This window comes from Lottia gigantea, assembly GCF_000327385.1.
Source record: "Lottia gigantea unplaced genomic scaffold LOTGIsca_19, whole genome shotgun sequence".
NCBI classification, from domain to species: Eukaryota; Metazoa; Mollusca; class Gastropoda; family Lottiidae; genus Lottia; species Lottia gigantea.
In genome coordinates, this window is record NW_008708358.1 from 2,467,645 (window position 1) to 2,487,893 (window position 20,249).

General features: G+C 34.5%; 1 protein-coding gene across 1 annotated transcript; it reads left to right on the forward strand.

Moving 5' to 3' along the window:
• Nucleotides 1-1,793: 1,793 nt before the first annotated feature.
• Nucleotides 1,794-17,196, forward strand: LOTGIDRAFT_214000 (hypothetical protein; the record flags this gene model as incomplete). The annotated part of the gene is made up of 7 exons (XM_009052831.1): nt 1,794-2,014; nt 2,645-2,960; nt 3,972-4,109; nt 5,528-5,684; nt 8,792-8,948; nt 9,282-9,429; nt 16,847-17,196. Exons 1-7 carry the CDS (start codon nt 1,985-1,987, stop codon nt 17,194-17,196), a joined length of 1,296 nt encoding a protein of 431 aa, XP_009051079.1. The 5' UTR covers nt 1,794-1,984.
• Nucleotides 17,197-20,249: the final 3,053 nt, after the last annotated feature.

The window sequence follows — 20,249 nt, forward strand, 5'->3', positions numbered from 1 at the left end:
CTAGTTTGCGACATCAGCATCAGCTGGAAGTGAACGTTAGCTTGTCATCTACCAACAACTACCTAGTCTGTGATATCAGATAGCTGGAAGCAGACATTAACTTGTCATCTACCAACAACTACCTAGTTTGCAACATCAACATTCGCTGGAAGTGAACGTTAACTTGTCATCTACCAACAACTACCTAGTTTGCGACATCAGCATCAGCTGGAAGTGAACGTTAACTTGTAATCTATCTACAACTACCTAGTCTTTGATATCAGTTAGCTGGAAGCGGACATTAACTTGTCATCTACCAACAACTACCTAGTTTGCAACATCAACATTCGCTGGAAGTGAACGTTAACTTGTCATCTACCAACAACTACCTAGTTTGCGACATCAGCATCAGCTGGAAGTGAACGTTAACTTGTCATCTATCTACAACTACCTAGTCTTTGATATCAGTTAGCTGGAAGCGGACATTAACTTGTCATCTACCAAAACTACCTAGCCCCGATACCAGTAGCTGGAAGCAGACGTTAACTTGTCATCCACCAACAACTACCTAGTTTGCGATATCAGCATTACGTTATTTGTAATCAATCTACCTACCGGTGTATTTTTTATATCCGAATGGGGGCAAAAATTCCTATCTCCCTGTCCAGTTAGACACATTTATACAGTATTCGTTGCTGATATTTTACGAAAAAGTTCGTTTAAATTTCGTCTCTGCACAAAGTGGTTCGTTTGAAGACAGATGGTAATGAAAAACAGCATGACGTAAATCCCCTTTTATAAAAATCGAAAACAATTAAACCTTTCATTATTTCAACCTGTACAGAAATCATAAAGAAAAGTAGTTTCTGATGGTTCTTAATGAATGACTCTCTGTAACTATAGCAACCAGACTCAATTAGCCATGAAATGTAAGGATGAAATTATGATATTAATATGATCACGTGACTAGGGTCAAAGGTTGGTGTGAAGCGGTTCAGAAAAAGTACTTTAAAACTCATAAAGGTAGAGACTGACTCGTTAAGGAGAAGGCTGATCAAGACATGACAGATGAAATGGAAAAAGACTACTATATAGGGAAGCTTTCAACAAAAATTATTTCTTTGAAATTTTGTATTGATCCGAGTTTCAGGTTGCAAATTTCAACTTCTAATTAAACGTCTTCATACCACGTTTATTGAAACATCGCCTCAGTATATTTAATATTAATATCACAAGTAAATCTTCTGACAGATTTGCCATCCATTTGACAAATCGAACCTTAGTTTCAGAAACGGGATTTATTTAGCTAAACCAATCAGTAAATTGATCACAGCTCATCGCCGAAATTTGAACCTTCAAATCCATGTGAGTCCAGTATAGAAATAGAAAGCGAAAGAGTTTTTTTTTGAAGGAATTATGCGAATTATCTACATTTTGTTGCTTCTGAAGACATATATTTGAGACCCAAAATCAACCCCCCAAAATGGCGAATCTGCCTCTTTATGATCATTTTGATCACAGATTATGGCCTTTGTGGCAAGATTTCTACGCAGTTCACTATGTGTAGTCTATTAGAGTAAATAAATATATTATTTTGTGTCTTTACAGAAAAAGAAAATAGCAGTGACATGGTGACGTCACTGCGGTGAAAGTGCTTTACAATAAAATGAAAAAAGGATGTTTGCACTCTACAATAGCAACGGATTCAAGATGGACACTACCATTCCTAGCAACGCGTCGTCAAGCACGCTTGCTGTACTTCATATGTGTTCTCGCCAGTTTTGGGACGATGCTCGTTGTGTATCAGTCGTCATATCGAACTTCCGGTTCCAAGAACGACCACACCGGAAGTGGAAACGGACTCGATCAAAATGTTGGAAATATACTAAGAGAAAAAGCGAATGTGATAAACGCCGCTGATGGTGTAAATAGTATAAAAAGTAAACCTGTAAGCTCAAGTGATACTAGGAGTTACAAAGCTCCAATATATTATGATTGTAGTAAGATGGATACTACTTCTGAAATGTTGTCTATGGTAGGTACATATTTGAGGGGGGGGGGGGGGGGCGTAACCAACTTTTCCGTAGACTTATCATAAATATGTATAGTTATTATTTAAACAATATTTCTTTTTTATTAATCTATCTTTAATCTAATCTATCTCAAATTCGCCTCATCTGCTTATCTTTAGTTACGGTCGTGATAACATCGTGACATCGCCTATAGTAAGTTAAAAACAAGATTTTTGAGTTTGAGCCCTGGAACCCGTTCACGAACGTAAAAGATATGTTTTTTTTATGAATCAGGCTACGCATTCTCGAAACGATTTTAGCGCTAGCATATCGTAGAAACAATGTTAGAAGTTAACACCTAGAATTAGTGTTTGGATGTCCTACGGTGTTAACTCAACTCTGACACTGTTTCTAGGACATCCTAGCTCTAGATCATCCCAGAAACAGTGTATTACAGCCTACTTTTCTGCATCACTTGGGCTAATGAAGACTGGCAACAACATGCAGGGGGCAGTGAGGAATATTTTGGCCGGTCAGCAACACTAGCCTGCTCTTTTTCGATTTCCATCAGTCGAGGTATCGTTTCGAGAATACGCGATCTGGACCTTGGAGTCTAGAACATGATCGATGAAAAATTATTTTGTTTATTTCAGCATCCCAAACGGTATAACCCTAAATTTAAAAACCCGTGCTGGTACGAAGACCTAACGGTTCCGGCAGTGTACGCTCATAACAAGTTTTCAGGCTATTTTCACAGTGTGAAGACAATGTTTCGGGAACTGACCAATATCTGGCAGAAAACCATAGAGGAGGACTCGAACCCTAAAAGATTGAGGTGTTTACCCTATTTCTTTATTGCCGGTCAGCCGAAATGTGGCAGTACAGATCTGTACCAAAAGATATCTTCACATCCGGATGTTTCAATGCCTCCTAATAAAGAATATCATTGGTGGGCTAGAAGGAGATTTGGTAAGTTGAACAACGTTTTAGAGGGGGGAAGGGGGGGGGGGCTGATTCTCCCAAATGTGCAGTCCTAGGATGGAACAAATAATTCATTAAGAAAATCGAAAAGGGGGCTGGGCCTTGGAGTCTGTTTCGGGGTCTCTTTAGATAAGGCGGTGACTCTTTTTGGTGCTGGCGTCTGTTGATCCACATTCATATCTTCAGTCTGTAAAGATATGGTAACTCTTGGTTTCGTTGATGGATTGGTAGAATGTATTAATGGACTTAACAGACTTAGTTTCCAATAGAACGGACGAGCCCCAGACAGGGCATGGGATATGATGCGGTCGACTGCAGGTGGTGGCACAGATGGCGGTAATCTTCTCAGGGAGAGTGGTTTGGTAGTGGTCGATCAGAAGCTGCGTCACCTTAGAAACGGGTTGAGGGATTAAGGGATCTAATATTCTCGTGGACGTATGAGGTTTTCATTGCTGGACGGATAAAACTATCCAACTTTGCGTTTGAAGGTGAAGTAGTTTGACTTTCCTTCTGACGGGTAAGTATTGCTATGTGATGGGGGTACTGCACAACTAGCTAGAACACCTTAACAAAATTGACAAGATTGATTGAACGCCATTACATGGATGGCAATTGGGCTGTATCGCTTGGTAAAGCATGCATTCAGGCAATTATCTTTAATCAGTTGAAAATGTAAAGCCATATTAACGACCAATAAGTTGTCGTAAGAGAATCAATGATCTACTATGTCAACGTTTATGGTAATTTAGTTTCCGGTGGTACGAATAGGGAGCAGATTGACTCAAGAGGGGGGAGGGCAATTCAATGGAGGCGTCATAGTTGCAAACCACTCATAGTGCTTCTGAGGGGGTTCTTCCACCAACATTTTTAAAAATTGAATTGATTTGGTGCATTCTAACACAAATTTGGGGCACAAACGTGTAATAATCATATTTTAAGATATGTTGAAAATAAAGTGGGGGTATTAGTGTTTAGATTGTCTTTTTTGTGATTTTGTAGGTTCGAAATCGAACAATTCGTCTAGCCTGTCATTCGATGACTATACTGATCTCTTTGATAAAGTAGCTTTGTACATTGAACATGTCCACGACTCAACTCGAGCAGGTGACCAAGAGGATTACCATCCACTGATTACAGGTAAAACAATATACATTTAATCAGACTAACTGTTAAGCCGTAAAGCTTATTCAAAGGAATAAGACCTCTTCAAATTAACATCAAATTTAATTTTCAATCTTGGCAAATAAGAATTTGTTTCATTCATATGTGGACTAACCTGATGTCATAACAAAAAGCAACAAAATCCTTACAAATGGCGACTACGTAATGACTGAAGAACGCTTAAAGATATTAAGCGTTTTTCAATGATAACCTGTAATAACATGGATAAATACTTTGTTTATGGATTTATCGGGTTAAAGAGTTATGCTGCTGAATAGTTATCACACCATGAAGTCTACTGATGAATATACACACATTTGGCAACTATTAAAAAAATTTTATCACCCTAAGAGATGATCTTTTAGAGTCCTTTTAACATGTACCCATTGAAGTCTTCAGATGTACGAGAGATCTATCGAAAGCAGTAATCAGTGCAGATTAGAGTAACACTATTTCTGATGCTGAAACACTCTTATCTAAAATACACCTTGTGTGCAAGTTTTAACAAATGATGATTACATTTTGTTAATGCGGGCGTTTACACTTAAATTATAAAAAATACTTTAGCTATTAACGAAATGGAATTTTCTCGTTTATTTTGACGTTTATTATCTTAAAATCAAGCAGTAAAAATGGAGGAATGTAAGGTTTATTTTAACTAGATGGGGTAGCATGTCAATAGTCTTTAGCGCGGTGATAGACCTTCACAGCTGTTGTTGTTTTTAATTAAAGAAAAACCAGATCGAGTTCTTGTTGTGTTTGTAACTCGAGTCCCCATTGGTGCCATTTAAGCCGAGGCATAACCGAACAAAATATGTCTTTAAACAAACCTTTCTTCTGAGATAAAGAATAACAGGAAATGTTTATATAATGAATATATAATAGTGTTGGTTCTGGCGTGGTGAATGGTTGTCAAAAGACACACCCTGTGTCATTATTTCTCCCGGTATTTAAAACAGCAGTTAACACTGTATTTGGAGACCATTATATCATAGTACGTGTATTAAGTATTCTAAGAAATATTCTCCTATATTGAAGCACCTAGGTCGTAGGTAGAGACTATTGATATCATTATAATACACGAATTTGTTAAGGAAATTACTAACTTCTTGAGCTAAAGACAAAATTAAGCTAAAGGTTGGGATTGAAACATTTTGAAAATCAGACTGCCCTGGGAGAAGCCAATTCAAGGTTTTGAGGCCATTTCTAAACCTAGAAATATGCTTTGAAGGCTTTGTTGAAATATTAAAGGCTTGTTCAAAATTCGATTTATTAAGTCGAGTAAGTGATTCAAAATTGTTGTGAACTATGTTCGCGTGTGTTATTTCTACGTAAGAACCATACGTAGTTTCGTATAGAACAGAGATGGTTCATTTTATGTTGTCTATTTATAGGTGATGCCTCAGCATCAACTCTCTGGGATAATGACGAGTGGTGGAGCCTGAAAGAAAACTGTGGTGCGACTGAACCACGGTTCACCAATGCAGATTATATCCATCATTTCTTACCTCACGCTAAAATTATCGTTATATTACGGGACCCTGTCGATAGGTAAGTAAAATTTACTGTACTTCTTCCTTAATCACCTGCGACTAGATCATCTTCACAATGTCAAGCCATTACGAACTTCGTAACAAATGCAAAGACATCACCTTCACCTATCTCGAATCACATTCACAATGTCGAACTCCGTCTGATACCTTTCTTGCATCACAGACATTTGTGGTTGCGGTGATTTGATTTACGTAAGTGAATCTAGCCGACAGACTGTAAATGATAATTTGTTGTGTCTGTAACTCTTTATCAGATGAAGCAATCGTGCTTTCGAACAAGGCATTTGATTGGTTCAGTATTCAACTCTTACAAGCTTGAAGGCAGGTATCGTAAGACCATCAAAGAAGAAAAATGTCAAGGCATTAGACGTACTCCATAATAACTTTACATTGATTCTAGATAGGTGAAAGTAATGCCTTATATAGCATTTAGAAATTCCGAGAACAATAATTGTAGGAAAAAGGGCATTTCAGCCCATTTCATTTCCGATGGTTGATACATTGTTAGAACATAATATTGTTACATTAGAATAAACGTATAAAGTAATATCAGCTGATAACCATCTGTAATCAGTCTGAATGCATGTTTAAATACACTAGAGGCTTTATTTGACATTTATAAATGCTGAAATGTTGCCACCGCGCCTTACCACATAGGTGGTGTAACAAGAAAGATCGGCGAACGCCCATCACGATTAACTTGGTCAGAAACGTTCGGTTCTTTCAGGCGAATCGTGATACAGGGCACTTTGCAATTTGTGATGGTTTCCGTAAAGTTGAGCCTTGTTAGACTATAGACCGTTTGGTTATTGACACTAATTTACAATGGTCTCCGTAAAACTGTCATGGTGGAACGTTTATTGCCAACATTTGGGGAATTTTGGAATTTAATAGATGAAAAGGGATATAAAACGACGTGGAAGCTGGCTATTTCCACAGAATCACCAGATATTGTTGTGGCAATACTATAAACTCACATTGTGCTACTACAATGTAACAGCGTAACAATTACCGTTTATGTGGTACGGTGTTGATCACTTGAGAACCAATATTTTGTCGATATCTGGGAATTTGTCACAATCAGAATGGAGTAATAAAAAGGATCCCAAGATGTTTCAAACAAAATAACTTAATATTGCATTATTCCGATTTGTTATGTACCGCTATTTAAGGAACAGGAATGAAGAACTCACAAACGTTAGAATACCACTTCAGATTGTCTTTAACCTTCTCGAATAGTTCTAATATCAGAAATAACAAAGTCATAATACGTTCATCGCCTGTTTAAACCTGAAAATATGTATTTGATTTGCCGAGACCTGAAGTTAAAGATTATCATCGCCTTTCTCTAGACTCCAATTGGCACCGTTTACTATTCTTTATAAATCGAGACAATATCTCCACCTTATATCATACAAGTATTCTTATAAAAATAGCTCTGGTTATTTATTCAGCTGGTATATATTTTCATCACATACTTGGGTACGATATGTCTGTTTAAATCTGTGCTGCAGTGTTACATTTTCAAATAGATGCACATGAGTTGTATAATATGGTTCTGGGGAGGGCATTACACGTTATCTGCAGATGTAAAATGGTGGGTCTATATATTCGGTTTGGCCAGTACCAAAAGTCAAACGGGATGGGGAATATACCATTTTTTAAGCTTCATCATACTTTTCTGGTCCTAATTGCTTGTATGAAGACGGATAACGCCTTGAGTTAGACAGCATGGACAAGTCTTCTTTGACATATACATTACCTCCTATCCAGTTGCGTTTCTACAGATCTCCACCCCCACCCCCACTTGCAATTTTATTCATTTTACATAGTGAACGAATGGCCTTCCCCCACCCCTAAAATGGAAAATTTTGTGGCCCCTGCTCGCCCCTCACCTGATGTTTCGTGGAAACGCCACTGCTCTTATCAAGCAAACAGGGCACTCAAATCAGTTTTTAAAAAGTTAAAGTTTTAAAGCAATACGTCCTCATAGACAATCTAATTTATAAAACACACTGAAATACTTCAATGACATAATCTCAACACAATGTGAGTAATGCAATATATATATTTTTAATGTGTTAACTCAAGATAAATATATTAACGGTAGTTTCATGTGGTTTGTTTATTATCATTATTTTATCTCAATCAGACATGTATTTAAAAACTTGTTACACCCCAATAATAAACACCTTTTGATATATAGCTTCTTACGTCTTATCTATATCCATATATCTTGGTCCCATTTTTCTCGTCCTTATATATCTTGGTCCCATTTTTCTCGTCCTTATGTATATTGGTCCCAATTGTCTCGTCCTTATGAATATTGGTCCCAATTGTCTCGTCCTTGTGAATATTGGTCCCATTTTTCTCGTCCTTATATATATCGGTCCCATTTTTTCTCGTCCTTATATATTGGTCCCAATTGTCTCGTCCTTATGTATATTGGTCCCAATTGTCTCGTCCTTATGAATATTGGTCCCAATTGTCTCGTCCTTGTGAATATTGGTCCCATTTTTCTCGTCCTTATATATATCGGTCCCATTTTTTCTCGTCCTTATATATTGGTCCCAATTGTCTCGTCCTTTTATATATTGGTCCATTTTTCTCGTCCTTATATATATATATCTTCGTCCCATTTTTTATTGTCCTTATAAATATTGGTCCCATTTTGTCTCGTCCTTATATATATTGGTCCCATTTTTTCTCGTCCTTATATATTGGTCCCATTTTTTCTCGTCCTTATATATATTGGTCCCATTTTGTCTCGTCCTTATATATATTGGTCCCATTTTGTCTCGTCCTTTTATATATATATATTGGTCCCATTTTCTTTCGTCCTTATATATTGGTCCCATTTTTCTCGTCCTTATATATATGAAAATTCAGTTTAAGGTAAAGACAAAAATCAATCATAGATAAGTATGAAAATAGTCGTCAATGCATCAATGGAAAATAGTTTTCGACAGCTCGTTTCGGAATGACACGTTAGTGCCGACGTCTTGTACAATTTAGAATGATGTCAGAGCTTTCACTTCGCAGAGGCAGTTGTCTGTTATTATTGTTCGTGATCCTTACCATTGTTTTGTTTTCTATCTTTTTCAGGTTGTGGTCTGATTATCTTTATTTTCTAAAATCAATGAAATCGGCTGAGGATTTCCATAAAAATGTTGCAATGTCTATAGACTCCTTTGAAACCTGTTTACTTGAAAATACCTTCGCGTCTTGTATAAATAATAAAACTATAGCTAATTTAGCAAGAGTGAGTATTTTTTTTAAATATTGATTAATGTGTCCTATTTAGAACGATTCCATTGATGTCAAAAAGATATATGCATTAATGTATTATATATTATTTTGAGATATCATACTATTACGGATGTATACCGATAATTTTTCGTGCATCTAAAGGACCAGAGCATTTTTTTAGAAATTAAAGGATATGTAAACCATAAGCGTAGAATCGCCCGACGCATGGAATCAATTAAGGTGTTCAGGGTAGCAGTTGGAGTCAGAAATACAATCTTCCAAATACAGATAAGCCTTTACTTTAAACTATAGCAACAACTTACTAAATGATGTTTCTACATTGTAGGTTAGATTAAGAATTGGCATATATTATTCCTATATAGAGACATGGCTCAATATTTATCCACGTGATCAATTTTTTATCCTGCGACTGGAAGACTATGCCAGTAATATCAGGAACGTGATGAAAAGAGTTTTTAAATTCCTCGGATTAAGTGAGTATATTTTTTTGTTACTGGAATACTCTGAATATTGTGAAACCAACCTTGTTACCTATATTCTTGTCCGAAACATCTGCCTCTATTCCAGTCTCTGATAGCTATTTTGAGTTGTTGGTTGTACAGGTGGCTATGTTGGCTCTGTGCATTGGTGGTTGTGTTAGGAGATGGCAGTTGAACCGTTCTGTCTATAAAAAGATCATTTGATCAAATATGTTTTTGTATGGAGATGTCTGATGGTACAAATTCTCAGATTTCAAGTAATTCATATTGTTTGTACTTTGGAGTGGAAATCTTAGTTCTTATTTCTTTAGGGGTCTCTGGAGAATATGTAGGCTAGTTTTATTGCTCGTCATAAATATGAATAGAAGTGTATGAAATTAAAGTATTTGATTGTTATTCTAAAATATTTGAAATATTAAAAATAAGTTTATAATACTGATTTCTATTTGAGAAACTGAATACTAATTGAAATATGAAATATGAATATGCTAGCAATGTGCATATTATAGATGCCGGATGAAGCAATAAGAAAGTGGGGTATCAGATATTGAAATCTTACAGGATATAGTCTTGACAGTCATATATATTATAACACTGTATTTTTTATGCAGCGTCACCGTTTTTTATCAACAATGTGGAACATATTAAAAGTCTAACCAGGAGCGAAAGGGTTAAGTAAGGGCTAAGAATTGTCGGTTTATTGTTTAACCCTATCCGATCCGAGTTTATATTTCAAATTTCACAAGCATCTGATATATATTTTAATATTGTCAGGCAGCCATGTTGTCATATGTCTGGTAATTCTTGGTGATGTAAAGAGGTCGAAGAGTAAAACGTCAATTTTTTACCTAGTCCGAAAATCAGTCCTTTCTAACTGAGGCCGTTTGAGTTGTCGCGTATAAAGAAGTCAATTAAAAAGCTCTGATTGGTCAGAATTGTCTTTATGAGAACCAATCAGACGGTACATGTATGTAATCCGACGCATATCACAAATATCTCAAAGCTATACACTACCAGTTAATAATATTAACTAAGTTGAAGGATGGTTCCTTGGATTATATATAAAAATGATTGAAATATTCTGGTTTCAATCAAACTGGTGTTATTTTATGTAAAATTTTGTCAAAACGTTGAAATAACTACACGGTGAATGTCTAATAAAAGGTTAGATACCAGTTACAGGGATATTAAAAGTTATGATAGCGTATTATTGAGTCAACGCCACAGATGGTTGTCGTTAGAATTCTACATAAAAACACGGTGTGTTCCAGTAGGCGTGGTTTGTTGTTAACGCTTGTACAACTTTTACTACTTCTTCAAGTGAAGGTGGTTGAAAAGAAACCAGTTTCTATTGACATGCAATATTTGCGAGAAACCCGATACAACCTGCAATATTTATGATCAAACCTACAAAATATTGAGCAACAAGTCACTATTCAACAGAAGGTACTAGCACAGGGTTTACGTTCTGTTTGAAAAAATTGTTTTCATGTTAATAGTGAAAAAAAGGAATAAGTCCAGTGAGCCATAGTATTTTTTATATTTGTATAGGCCGTTTTCTATTTCATTCACTGTGTGTATCGCTTTAAAAGTAAATAAACACACAAAATGAACACACAAATTTAACAAAAAAAAGAAAATTCTTTATCACATTACGGATAATATGGAGTCACCATCCTTCAAATTATCATATATAAAAACTACTGCTCATTTTAACTTATTTACGAGGAGAGGGTTGACATTAAAAACCAAACCACTCATAATTTTAGGTTGGGATAGTTGGTTATCTAATGGTTGACTCATCACAACGAACCGATTGAAGACACTCCATATATAAAATGATCAAAATTAACATGACATTGAAATACCTCGTCTGGGTCAAATGAAATTAAGAATGCTATAGTGGTGCGATATTAGAATACCAATATGTATGACAAAACCTACAATATTTACGTAAAAACCTGTGATATTTACGATCAAACCCGCAATATTAACGATAAAACCTGCAATATTTACGATGAAAACCTGCAATATTTACGATGAAACCTGAATATATAAAACCGGCAATATTTACGATAGAAACTGCAATATTTGTGATAAAATCTTCAAAATTTCGGAGAAACCCGTTAAAATAAATTTACGATAAACCGACAATATTTATGATAAAACCTGCGTAAATAAAACCTTAATATTTACGATAAAACCTGCAATATTTGTGTTAAAACCTACAATATTTGTGATGAAACCTACAAAATTTCGGAGAAACCCGATAAAACCTGCAATATTAACTATAAACTTAGAAATTTTACGATAAAACCGACAATATTTATGATCAAGCTTACAATATTTACCACAGCACTTGCAATATTTACCACAACACTTGCAATATTTACCACAACACTTGCAATATTTTCCACAACACTTGCAATATTTACCACAACACTTGCAATATTTACCAAAACACTTGCAATATTTACGATTACCTGTAGAAATAAAACCTTCCATATTACAATATTAACGACGAAATCTGCAATGTTTATTATTTACGATAAAACCTGCAATATTTATGATAAAACCTGTTATATCTTGATGGCGTGCATAAGGAATATCTATTAAGAAGTTTAAATGGGGTGTAGTTATAAATTTATCAGCGGTTCTACCTTTATAAAAACATGTCTATCAACCGCCGCATGCTGGATTCAAACTAAACAGTAGAAAAAGTTATTTAATATTAAAGCAGATATATGAATTTTAAAGGTATATATCCTTCTAAATATTTAATTTAGCATTATAGATAATATACTTCCTTTTATGAATATTTCATTTGCTGTAACCAATGTATATCCATACTGTTATATTGGTTAATGGTCGTAACATTGCATTAAAAACAATATTAAGATTGTAGGTCTAATTTCCCTTAGCTTTGGCAAAGTGAGAAAACTATTGTTTCGATGACCCTATATTGATTTTAGATTAAATTATGATTTTAAATCGGGTTTAATCTTTTAAAGACAAATGATATAAATGTAAAGGTATCATATACCTTATTCATCAAGGAATATCTCAAAGACAAATCAAGATATTTTAATTCTTATTCTTTATACCTTAAAACTTTATCAAAGGAGCAGATAGTAATCTGTTTTTCGTCTCAAATATCCAATTATCTTTGAGAATTTATAGCCAAAAACGTTATGCTATCAGATTGCAAAATTCTACATGGCTTTCTGGGCCTGTTTTCAAATTTTACAAGTCCTTTGAGACCCAAAAACTAATCTACTAGACGAAATGTCAAATTTTAAATATTTCAGGCTTCCGTTTGCATTGCTATAGACAAGAGTAAACACATTAAATTGTAAACTTAAAACTTTATCAAACATTTCTCAGCATTCGTAATATACAGAGATGTTAGTTTTTACATATATCTTCAACACCATGAGATAAGACCTCAGCTCGTAAACATTAAACTGTAAATTTGAAACGTTATCATAAATTTCTCATCAGGCGTTATCTATATCATAGATTATTTTACGAGCGTCAACGTTATTAATTAACGATTTGATAACGTCAACAAACGTTTGCTGTAGTGGTTACGTACAAAGCTTATAGCTATCAAAACATTCGACAAGAAACTAATAAAATACGAACGGAAGTAACATCTAATTTAAATTATTAGACTGCAAATTGTTTTATGAATTATGTAATAGCGACGGGACCACTTCTACGCTTATGGTTACAAAGGATTGTAATAAAGTAATAGAGGAAATAAAATATGAAAAAATTATCAAATTTCTCACTCCACAAAATTTCTCTTTTCTCTTTTATAATTTCAAAATGTGCCTGTGTTTATTTTTATTGAGAAAAATACCATCATTTCACAAGAAAAGTTGTTTCCATCACAACATGTTTATCAAAGAAAAAAATTGTTATGAGAAAAGGTGTGCACTTAAATACAAGGTCGGGTGTATTCTGTTTTGATGAAAAGCATGGTTGAAGCTGCCTACAATTAGTGAATAAAAGAACTGTAAGATACAAAATACAAGTTTTAAGCTCATTGACATAATAAGTCACTTTTTTGTTTCGCGGAAGTTTGTAAAATTGAATATAACCAATCAGAGTCCTCTATTATACGCTCAGCCACATTGGTTACAGTTTTTCTCTCGAAGGCTGTTATTCGCTATAATTATAAACCTGACATCCTGAAACTTGTTGTTATTGATACGCAATAATAGTCCTCACTGCATCCTTATATAATATTGAAATAAAGTGACTAACACCAAAATTGCATGTAAGAGCATGTAAGTGAAGTTATTACGAAATTAGTGTATTCAAGCGCGACCTGAATTGTTTTGGCATTTCCTTAAAATAGCAGATCGGCGTCTGATTGCAGTTTCAAATACAAAACAGGAATAGATTAGGACCACACAGGAACTGGGTCGACTATTCATTGTAAATAAAATTATGAAATTAATAATGAATACCATGTGATAAGCCTATGTTATTTGGTTGTATCAAATATAGAAGAATAATAGGTCTATTGTGATCAATGCTAGCTAACTCCGCAGTTTTTTAAAAGGATCAAAGCCGATTTATTATATTACTCATTCATTATTAATACAAATTTTCACCAGATGTTATGGCGAAAAATGCGTTAAATTTGCATTTTTCTTCTTATTTTTGCCATGGACATGCAAATACTTTCATGTGATTTTGGCATTTGGTAATGATCCGTAGATGGAAATAATTGCCAACTGTAGCCCAAATATAACCAAGTTTTTTATTTCAGTTATCGTATCGTACGATAAGATATATATTTTCAAGGCTTGTTTCTGATCTAGCTTTGATGGGCTCCCTTGACGAACGATAATTCAGGTCATGTTATTACAGACAGTTCCCCTTTAAATGAAAGTTGTTATACATTTTAAAAGACTTAATTAGAGTTAGTTTTTAGTCCAACAAGAATTTCTTCTGGCAAGCTACCAAGCAGTGACTCAGTTATAAGATAATTAAGAACAGTCGCTGATAGATTCTAAAAACATTTGTTTTGACTTTAAATAAATTATACCTGCGAATACAACTACTTCAGTCGTGCCAAAAAATGACAAAATGTCTAAAATATTTTGTGTTTTCTGGGTTATTTTTAGACATCTAAAGTGTGGTAGGCCAATATTAAGAATATGGAAATATTTTTCTAGAAACGTAAAAGAAATATAATTGATACATTGTGGTATTATTTACTACAATACAACTTTATATACAAGCAACACTTTGAGTCGTTTTATCTATACTCTAAGGTTTACACAGAAAAACATCACTTAAAGATTGAATAAGAAAAAAAAAATATTTTTTTCTAAGGTCCATTTTCTTTTTCGATTTCCAACGTTTCAAGTAATTTTAACTTGTAATTTACGATCTCAACATTTGTTTTCGTTCTTAAACAGTACAGAAAAGTTTTGAAAAATCAGAAGGTTCTGCTTTGGACTGTGCTTGGATTGAACAAATGGCAAACAAATACAAAACGCCACTCTGCCTCTCTGAGAGTCCTGCGTATGACTGTTAAAGATGGTTTCCTTATTTTTTAGTGTCAAATTAAGAAAACTATTTGATTAATTGGTGTTTCTAATGAATTATCAAGTATTCATAATCGTATTATTATGTTCTTATTGCATATAGTTAGGGGTTTTAACCGATCATAAATTAGAACACCTCTACTTTCTATTCATATAAGTATTAGCATTTTCATTTTCATAAATAAAAATAAGGGAATCCATCTTTAAGTTCCTTAACTAATTATAAGTTACAAATTATTATTCCATAATATTGTCTTGTGTTATTGTTATATGTGCTCCTCGCTTCTATATGTCGTTCAAATCTTATAAGTTAATAGCCTATAAATTCTATGTAATTTTTATGCATCGTGCGAATATCTCATATTGCGAAACAGGTGCATATTATAAAGGTGTGAAATAAATACATCATACCAAATACGTTTTAATCGTTATCAAATTAGTTTGTTTGGCACAAGTGTAATTCAGCTGCAAACAGGCTACCGTGAAAATTACGCCATTCTACTTTATAGAAACTGTCATGGATTACCGATGATTCAGAGGGTAGAACGCCTTTTGCATATAATTTCACCAAGATATGTGCACGTTGCTGATAAGAATTTACGGCTACCTGCACCTGATGTTTGTGCATGTATTCAGAAATGATAACCAAACTCGTAATTCACCATGGCTGGGGGAAACGTAGACCATTAAGATAACATGAACAGGGTGGAGTTTGTAGAAGTTTTTAATATTGCAATCTAAACTTAAATATCTCTTTTTTGATTCGTGAATCATTTCACTTGTTAGTCCGAAACTGTCCTACTAGATAACAAACAACATGCCCAAATTAGGCCATCGACGACAACGATCGAACACATTCATATCGACCAGGAGATCTAATATGACAGTTAAATAAAACATCTTCAAAACTTAATTCAAAATATGGTTGGTATTAAATTCCAATCGCATACATTCGCGCCAACCGATCCAACCAGAAGTAATGAATTAGGTGGATTTCGGCAACGCTTATCACAAGTAAATTAGCAGATTTCATTTGCGTAGGCTAGAAATTGTTTAAAATATTTTAAAAGAAACGGAATATGTCAGATTAATCAAAAATTGAAAGCGTCTCGTGTTATCGTCTAGCCTTGTAAATACCTGATAACCACGTCTACTATCAGGAATGATTAAGACGTTTTCAAATCTTTCAAGGAACTTGTCAGATCTTTAGATTTGCTATATCTTTGAAATGTTTAGTTACGTAGGCTTATCATCAATTAGACACTTGCCCGATTATAGGAAAGAAAAGATTTCAAAATAGATTTATGCAATAGAAAAGATGAAATTCCTGGTTTATACATGTAATCATGATTAATTTGCTAAAGAGCGTGTGAAGGCATCTCATCGATTCTGTCTGTAGACATAGGCCTAATTAGCGACAGTCTTGTATTTAGAACATTATATAGCAAGTGGTAGCAACTGTGATTTCTTAGGTTATCTCCATTCGAATGTTGCTATCATTCATCGGTTGGTGAAGGTTTATTTCAGTCGTAAGGCAGCCCTCATTCCCTTTCATTATATTCTAGCGATCTATTCGAGTATGCTGTGTAAGGTGAATACATAATAATAAAAGCTGGCTTCGTTCTGTTAAAGATGTTCTACGATCTGTAGGCTCCAAGTTTTCAGCTTTGATCACAGATGCCTTGCTGCATTTACAACCTTAAGCTTGGACAGCTAAGGATATAAAATCCAATTACAAGTATTTGATATGCAGTGTACTCTGTAATATCCGACATCTGAGTATTCCGACATCTTTTTGTGGACCCATTAATTTCCTTCAAAAGTTATCTTGTCTGTCTTTTCAGGGGATTTGACCAGAGAAGAAGCAGATTATATTCTCGGACAACCAGTCGCTAATACCAGAAAGAAAGGTGATAGAAAATTTGGAAAAATGAAAGAGGAAACTCGGAAATTGCTCGGGGATTTTTATGAACCGTATAATAAAAAATTGTCGGCATTATTAAACGATAACCGGTTTATGTGGAAAGACAAATCCGACGAAAGACAGAAGTATGCGACTGAGAGTTCCGTTTTCGACGAGCTCGGTGATTATCGTGAAAAACGTTCGGGACGTTCCTTAAAAGGATCGTCGCATAGTAAATTATTAAAATCGTTAAGACAAAGAATTAAAAACTGTGAAGACAAAAACACGTAACATATTTTTAAAATTATTGAGGGATTGCATGATATTGAAGGGGTATAGTCTTTAGTCTTGTTTTAATTCTGAAATGAAATAATCAGCTCAAATTGGGCTGGTACTGCACATCTGACGGCTGTATCCCTTTAAGGTGAATAAAACTTAACTAACATTATATGTTGTATATTTTATTTTCTTGGCCAGTCCACCAGTCCTTCGTTCAATAAATTAAAACGTTTCGAAAGATTTTATATCGATTCGCATCTACTGATCGATTACTATCTTATCTATTGGCATATTCCTTGGGCAAGGGTAGATATTCGATCAAAATTCAGACCGTTGTACGGCTACATTATTATTACAAGATTATACAAATGGAGGGAACTACAATTCAATTAAGTTTTGAAATTGACTGTGGATTCGAGGCACCAATACTAATCAGAACAGGATGCTATAGCGAGAGGCTACCACTTTCGCTATGTTTTGTAACGGAATTTAGTCGTCTATATCAACTAAATGTAATAAAAGAATCTCCCCTTATTGGTCCAGTATAAAGCATACGAAACTACCAGATTAATGAAAATTAGACCCAAATTTCTTGTCGTTTTTTATGAGTTTTATTTTCAGTATAGCCACTTCAAGATCTAATGACCGGACTTTTGAACATTCTTCAATAACCTTTTGACCTAATCTGATGACATCTATTTTAACCAATCAAATTTACACCTTCTCCAGTGTTAGGGCCGTATGCAGCACTCTTACCTTGACTAAAGTTGAACTTTGGCTTAAGTCGAATTTTAAAAAGTTATGATTAAGGCTTTCATTTTCTACATTTGATAGTCGAATTTAAGCACGACTTTCGTAAAGATCGATAGGCGCATACCTCAAGTTCGACTGAAGTAGTCAAAGTTTAGGTAAAGTACGACGCTGCATATGGCCCTTAGCGTCTTGTGAGAAATTGAAGGAAATTTGATTGGGTAAAGTAGATGTCATCAGATTAGGTCAAAAGGTTATTTTGACGAATGTTCAAGAGTTTAGTCGTTAGATCTTACTCTAAACGAAACGAAAGTTGGGTTTTATTTTAATTAGACTGACGAAACTATGGAAATAATAGACAAGAATTTAATTCACATTTTAGACTCATAAATGTTGATTAAGGCTAGACTATTTCAATAAAACCTTCGAATCATATTTGTTATTTCAATGTAAAAACCATTGTATGTCAATGAAGCTGACATAGCCCAGCACGAACTGGAAACAAGTTCATCTGAATGGGTATCTTCGTCTCTTCAACGCATCCAAAGCTATAACATATTTCTATTAGTGAGAGATCGAACCATGTACTATTAACAAATCCAATTGTTGAAAGAAGTGCACCATTCTTTCTTAAAGGGGCAGATACGCCATTCGTTTGACCAATCGTACTTTAGGCTCAGAAACGGGAATTTGTTTAAGGTATGTCAATGAGTAATAGTTTTCACAGCTTACTTTCGAAGTTTGGACCTTTAAATCCAATAAAACTAAATAAAACCATCCAATCAAAACTGTGCACAGTGACACACGAAAGAACAGATTCAAATCAGTGTATCATTCAGACATAAAAAAACATCCCCATCTATCGACATTCCTAATACAGCAGATTGTATAAAATCGCACTGATATAAACTTGCAATATAAATATAATATACATGTTAATAGAAATATTAAAACAGTACCTAAAAAAACATGTTGTTTCACGCTATGTCATCTTCATATACACATATACACTCTTCAATTTTCAGAATCAATTTATAGATTCAATTTTCATATTCAAATTTTTCCTGATACGATCTGAACAATCTGACATACAAAATATTCTGTTTTAGGTACAAATAGGGCAAACTAGATGAATAGAGGGACAAATGCGGTAACTTTGTTGAGGTGTTTGTCGCCAGCCTCTCATAGAGCGTCTGAGAAGGTTCTCCCAAGAAGATTTTCGAAACATTGAATTGATTTGGTACATTCTGAAACATATTTTAGGGCAAAAACGTATAAAAATCCTATGTTTCTTTAAATTTGTTGAAAATAACATGGGTACAATTGGAGGGGAGGGGGGTGCAAACCATTTTTCTAAGGGGGGTGGGGGGTGGGCAATCATTTGTACACTTCCAAATCCATAAAATACTTCTATCGTGCTTTCCTTCCGTTGATAAACCATATTCGAGATCGTGATAATAAATACCCATGATGTCACATGTTTTCAAACAAGCCAATCACTACGCATCTTTGACGTTTTGTTTTGTTACTATGAATACACGATTGGAACTCGTAAATAATATAAATAAAAGGAATCCTTTAGTATGAAACATGTCGTTATAATACGGGAAATTTGAAAATAAACCTACAACCTTTGAGATTCGTAACCTTGTGTCTCAATTCAATTCCCTCATTGCACACTGCGGGGCTTTATCCGTCTTCATTAGCCCAATCAGCGGACATAATAGTAGACTTAAACTTAATTCAAGACAGCTGTTGTTCAAATAGTAAAGTAAATCATATTTGAAACATCACAGAATTTCAAAATTGATTTTTCAATAAAAAAATATGATTATATGACACTAAACGTGACTATTATATAGATGGTTGATGTGACGCTTACATACCAAACTTTGGTCACATCTGTATGTAATCTTTTCATAACATAAATAGGTTTATGAACAATTGAATCAATGATCTCTGTGTAGCGATCAGATTTGATAATCAAATTTAAAGTAGGTCAATGATCTTGTAAACTGAACCTCAGACTCAGAGTCACACAATCGGCAATCCTCCAGAGTGCTTCTGTAGAACTGAATCTGTAGCAGGGCCCTTCTTTTAAAGGATAAATGCGTCATTTTTTGTCCAATCATACGATAGTCTCAGAGTCGGGATTTTTGTTTAGCTAAGCCAATTAGTGTTCACAGCTCACAGTCGAAATTTTAGCCTTCAAATCCAAGTGTGTCCGCGTTTGAAAGTTTAAAAGACGAGTGAAGACTATTTACATATTATATTCAAGATTCAAGTCAACACCCCCCCCCCCCCCCCCCCCCCCC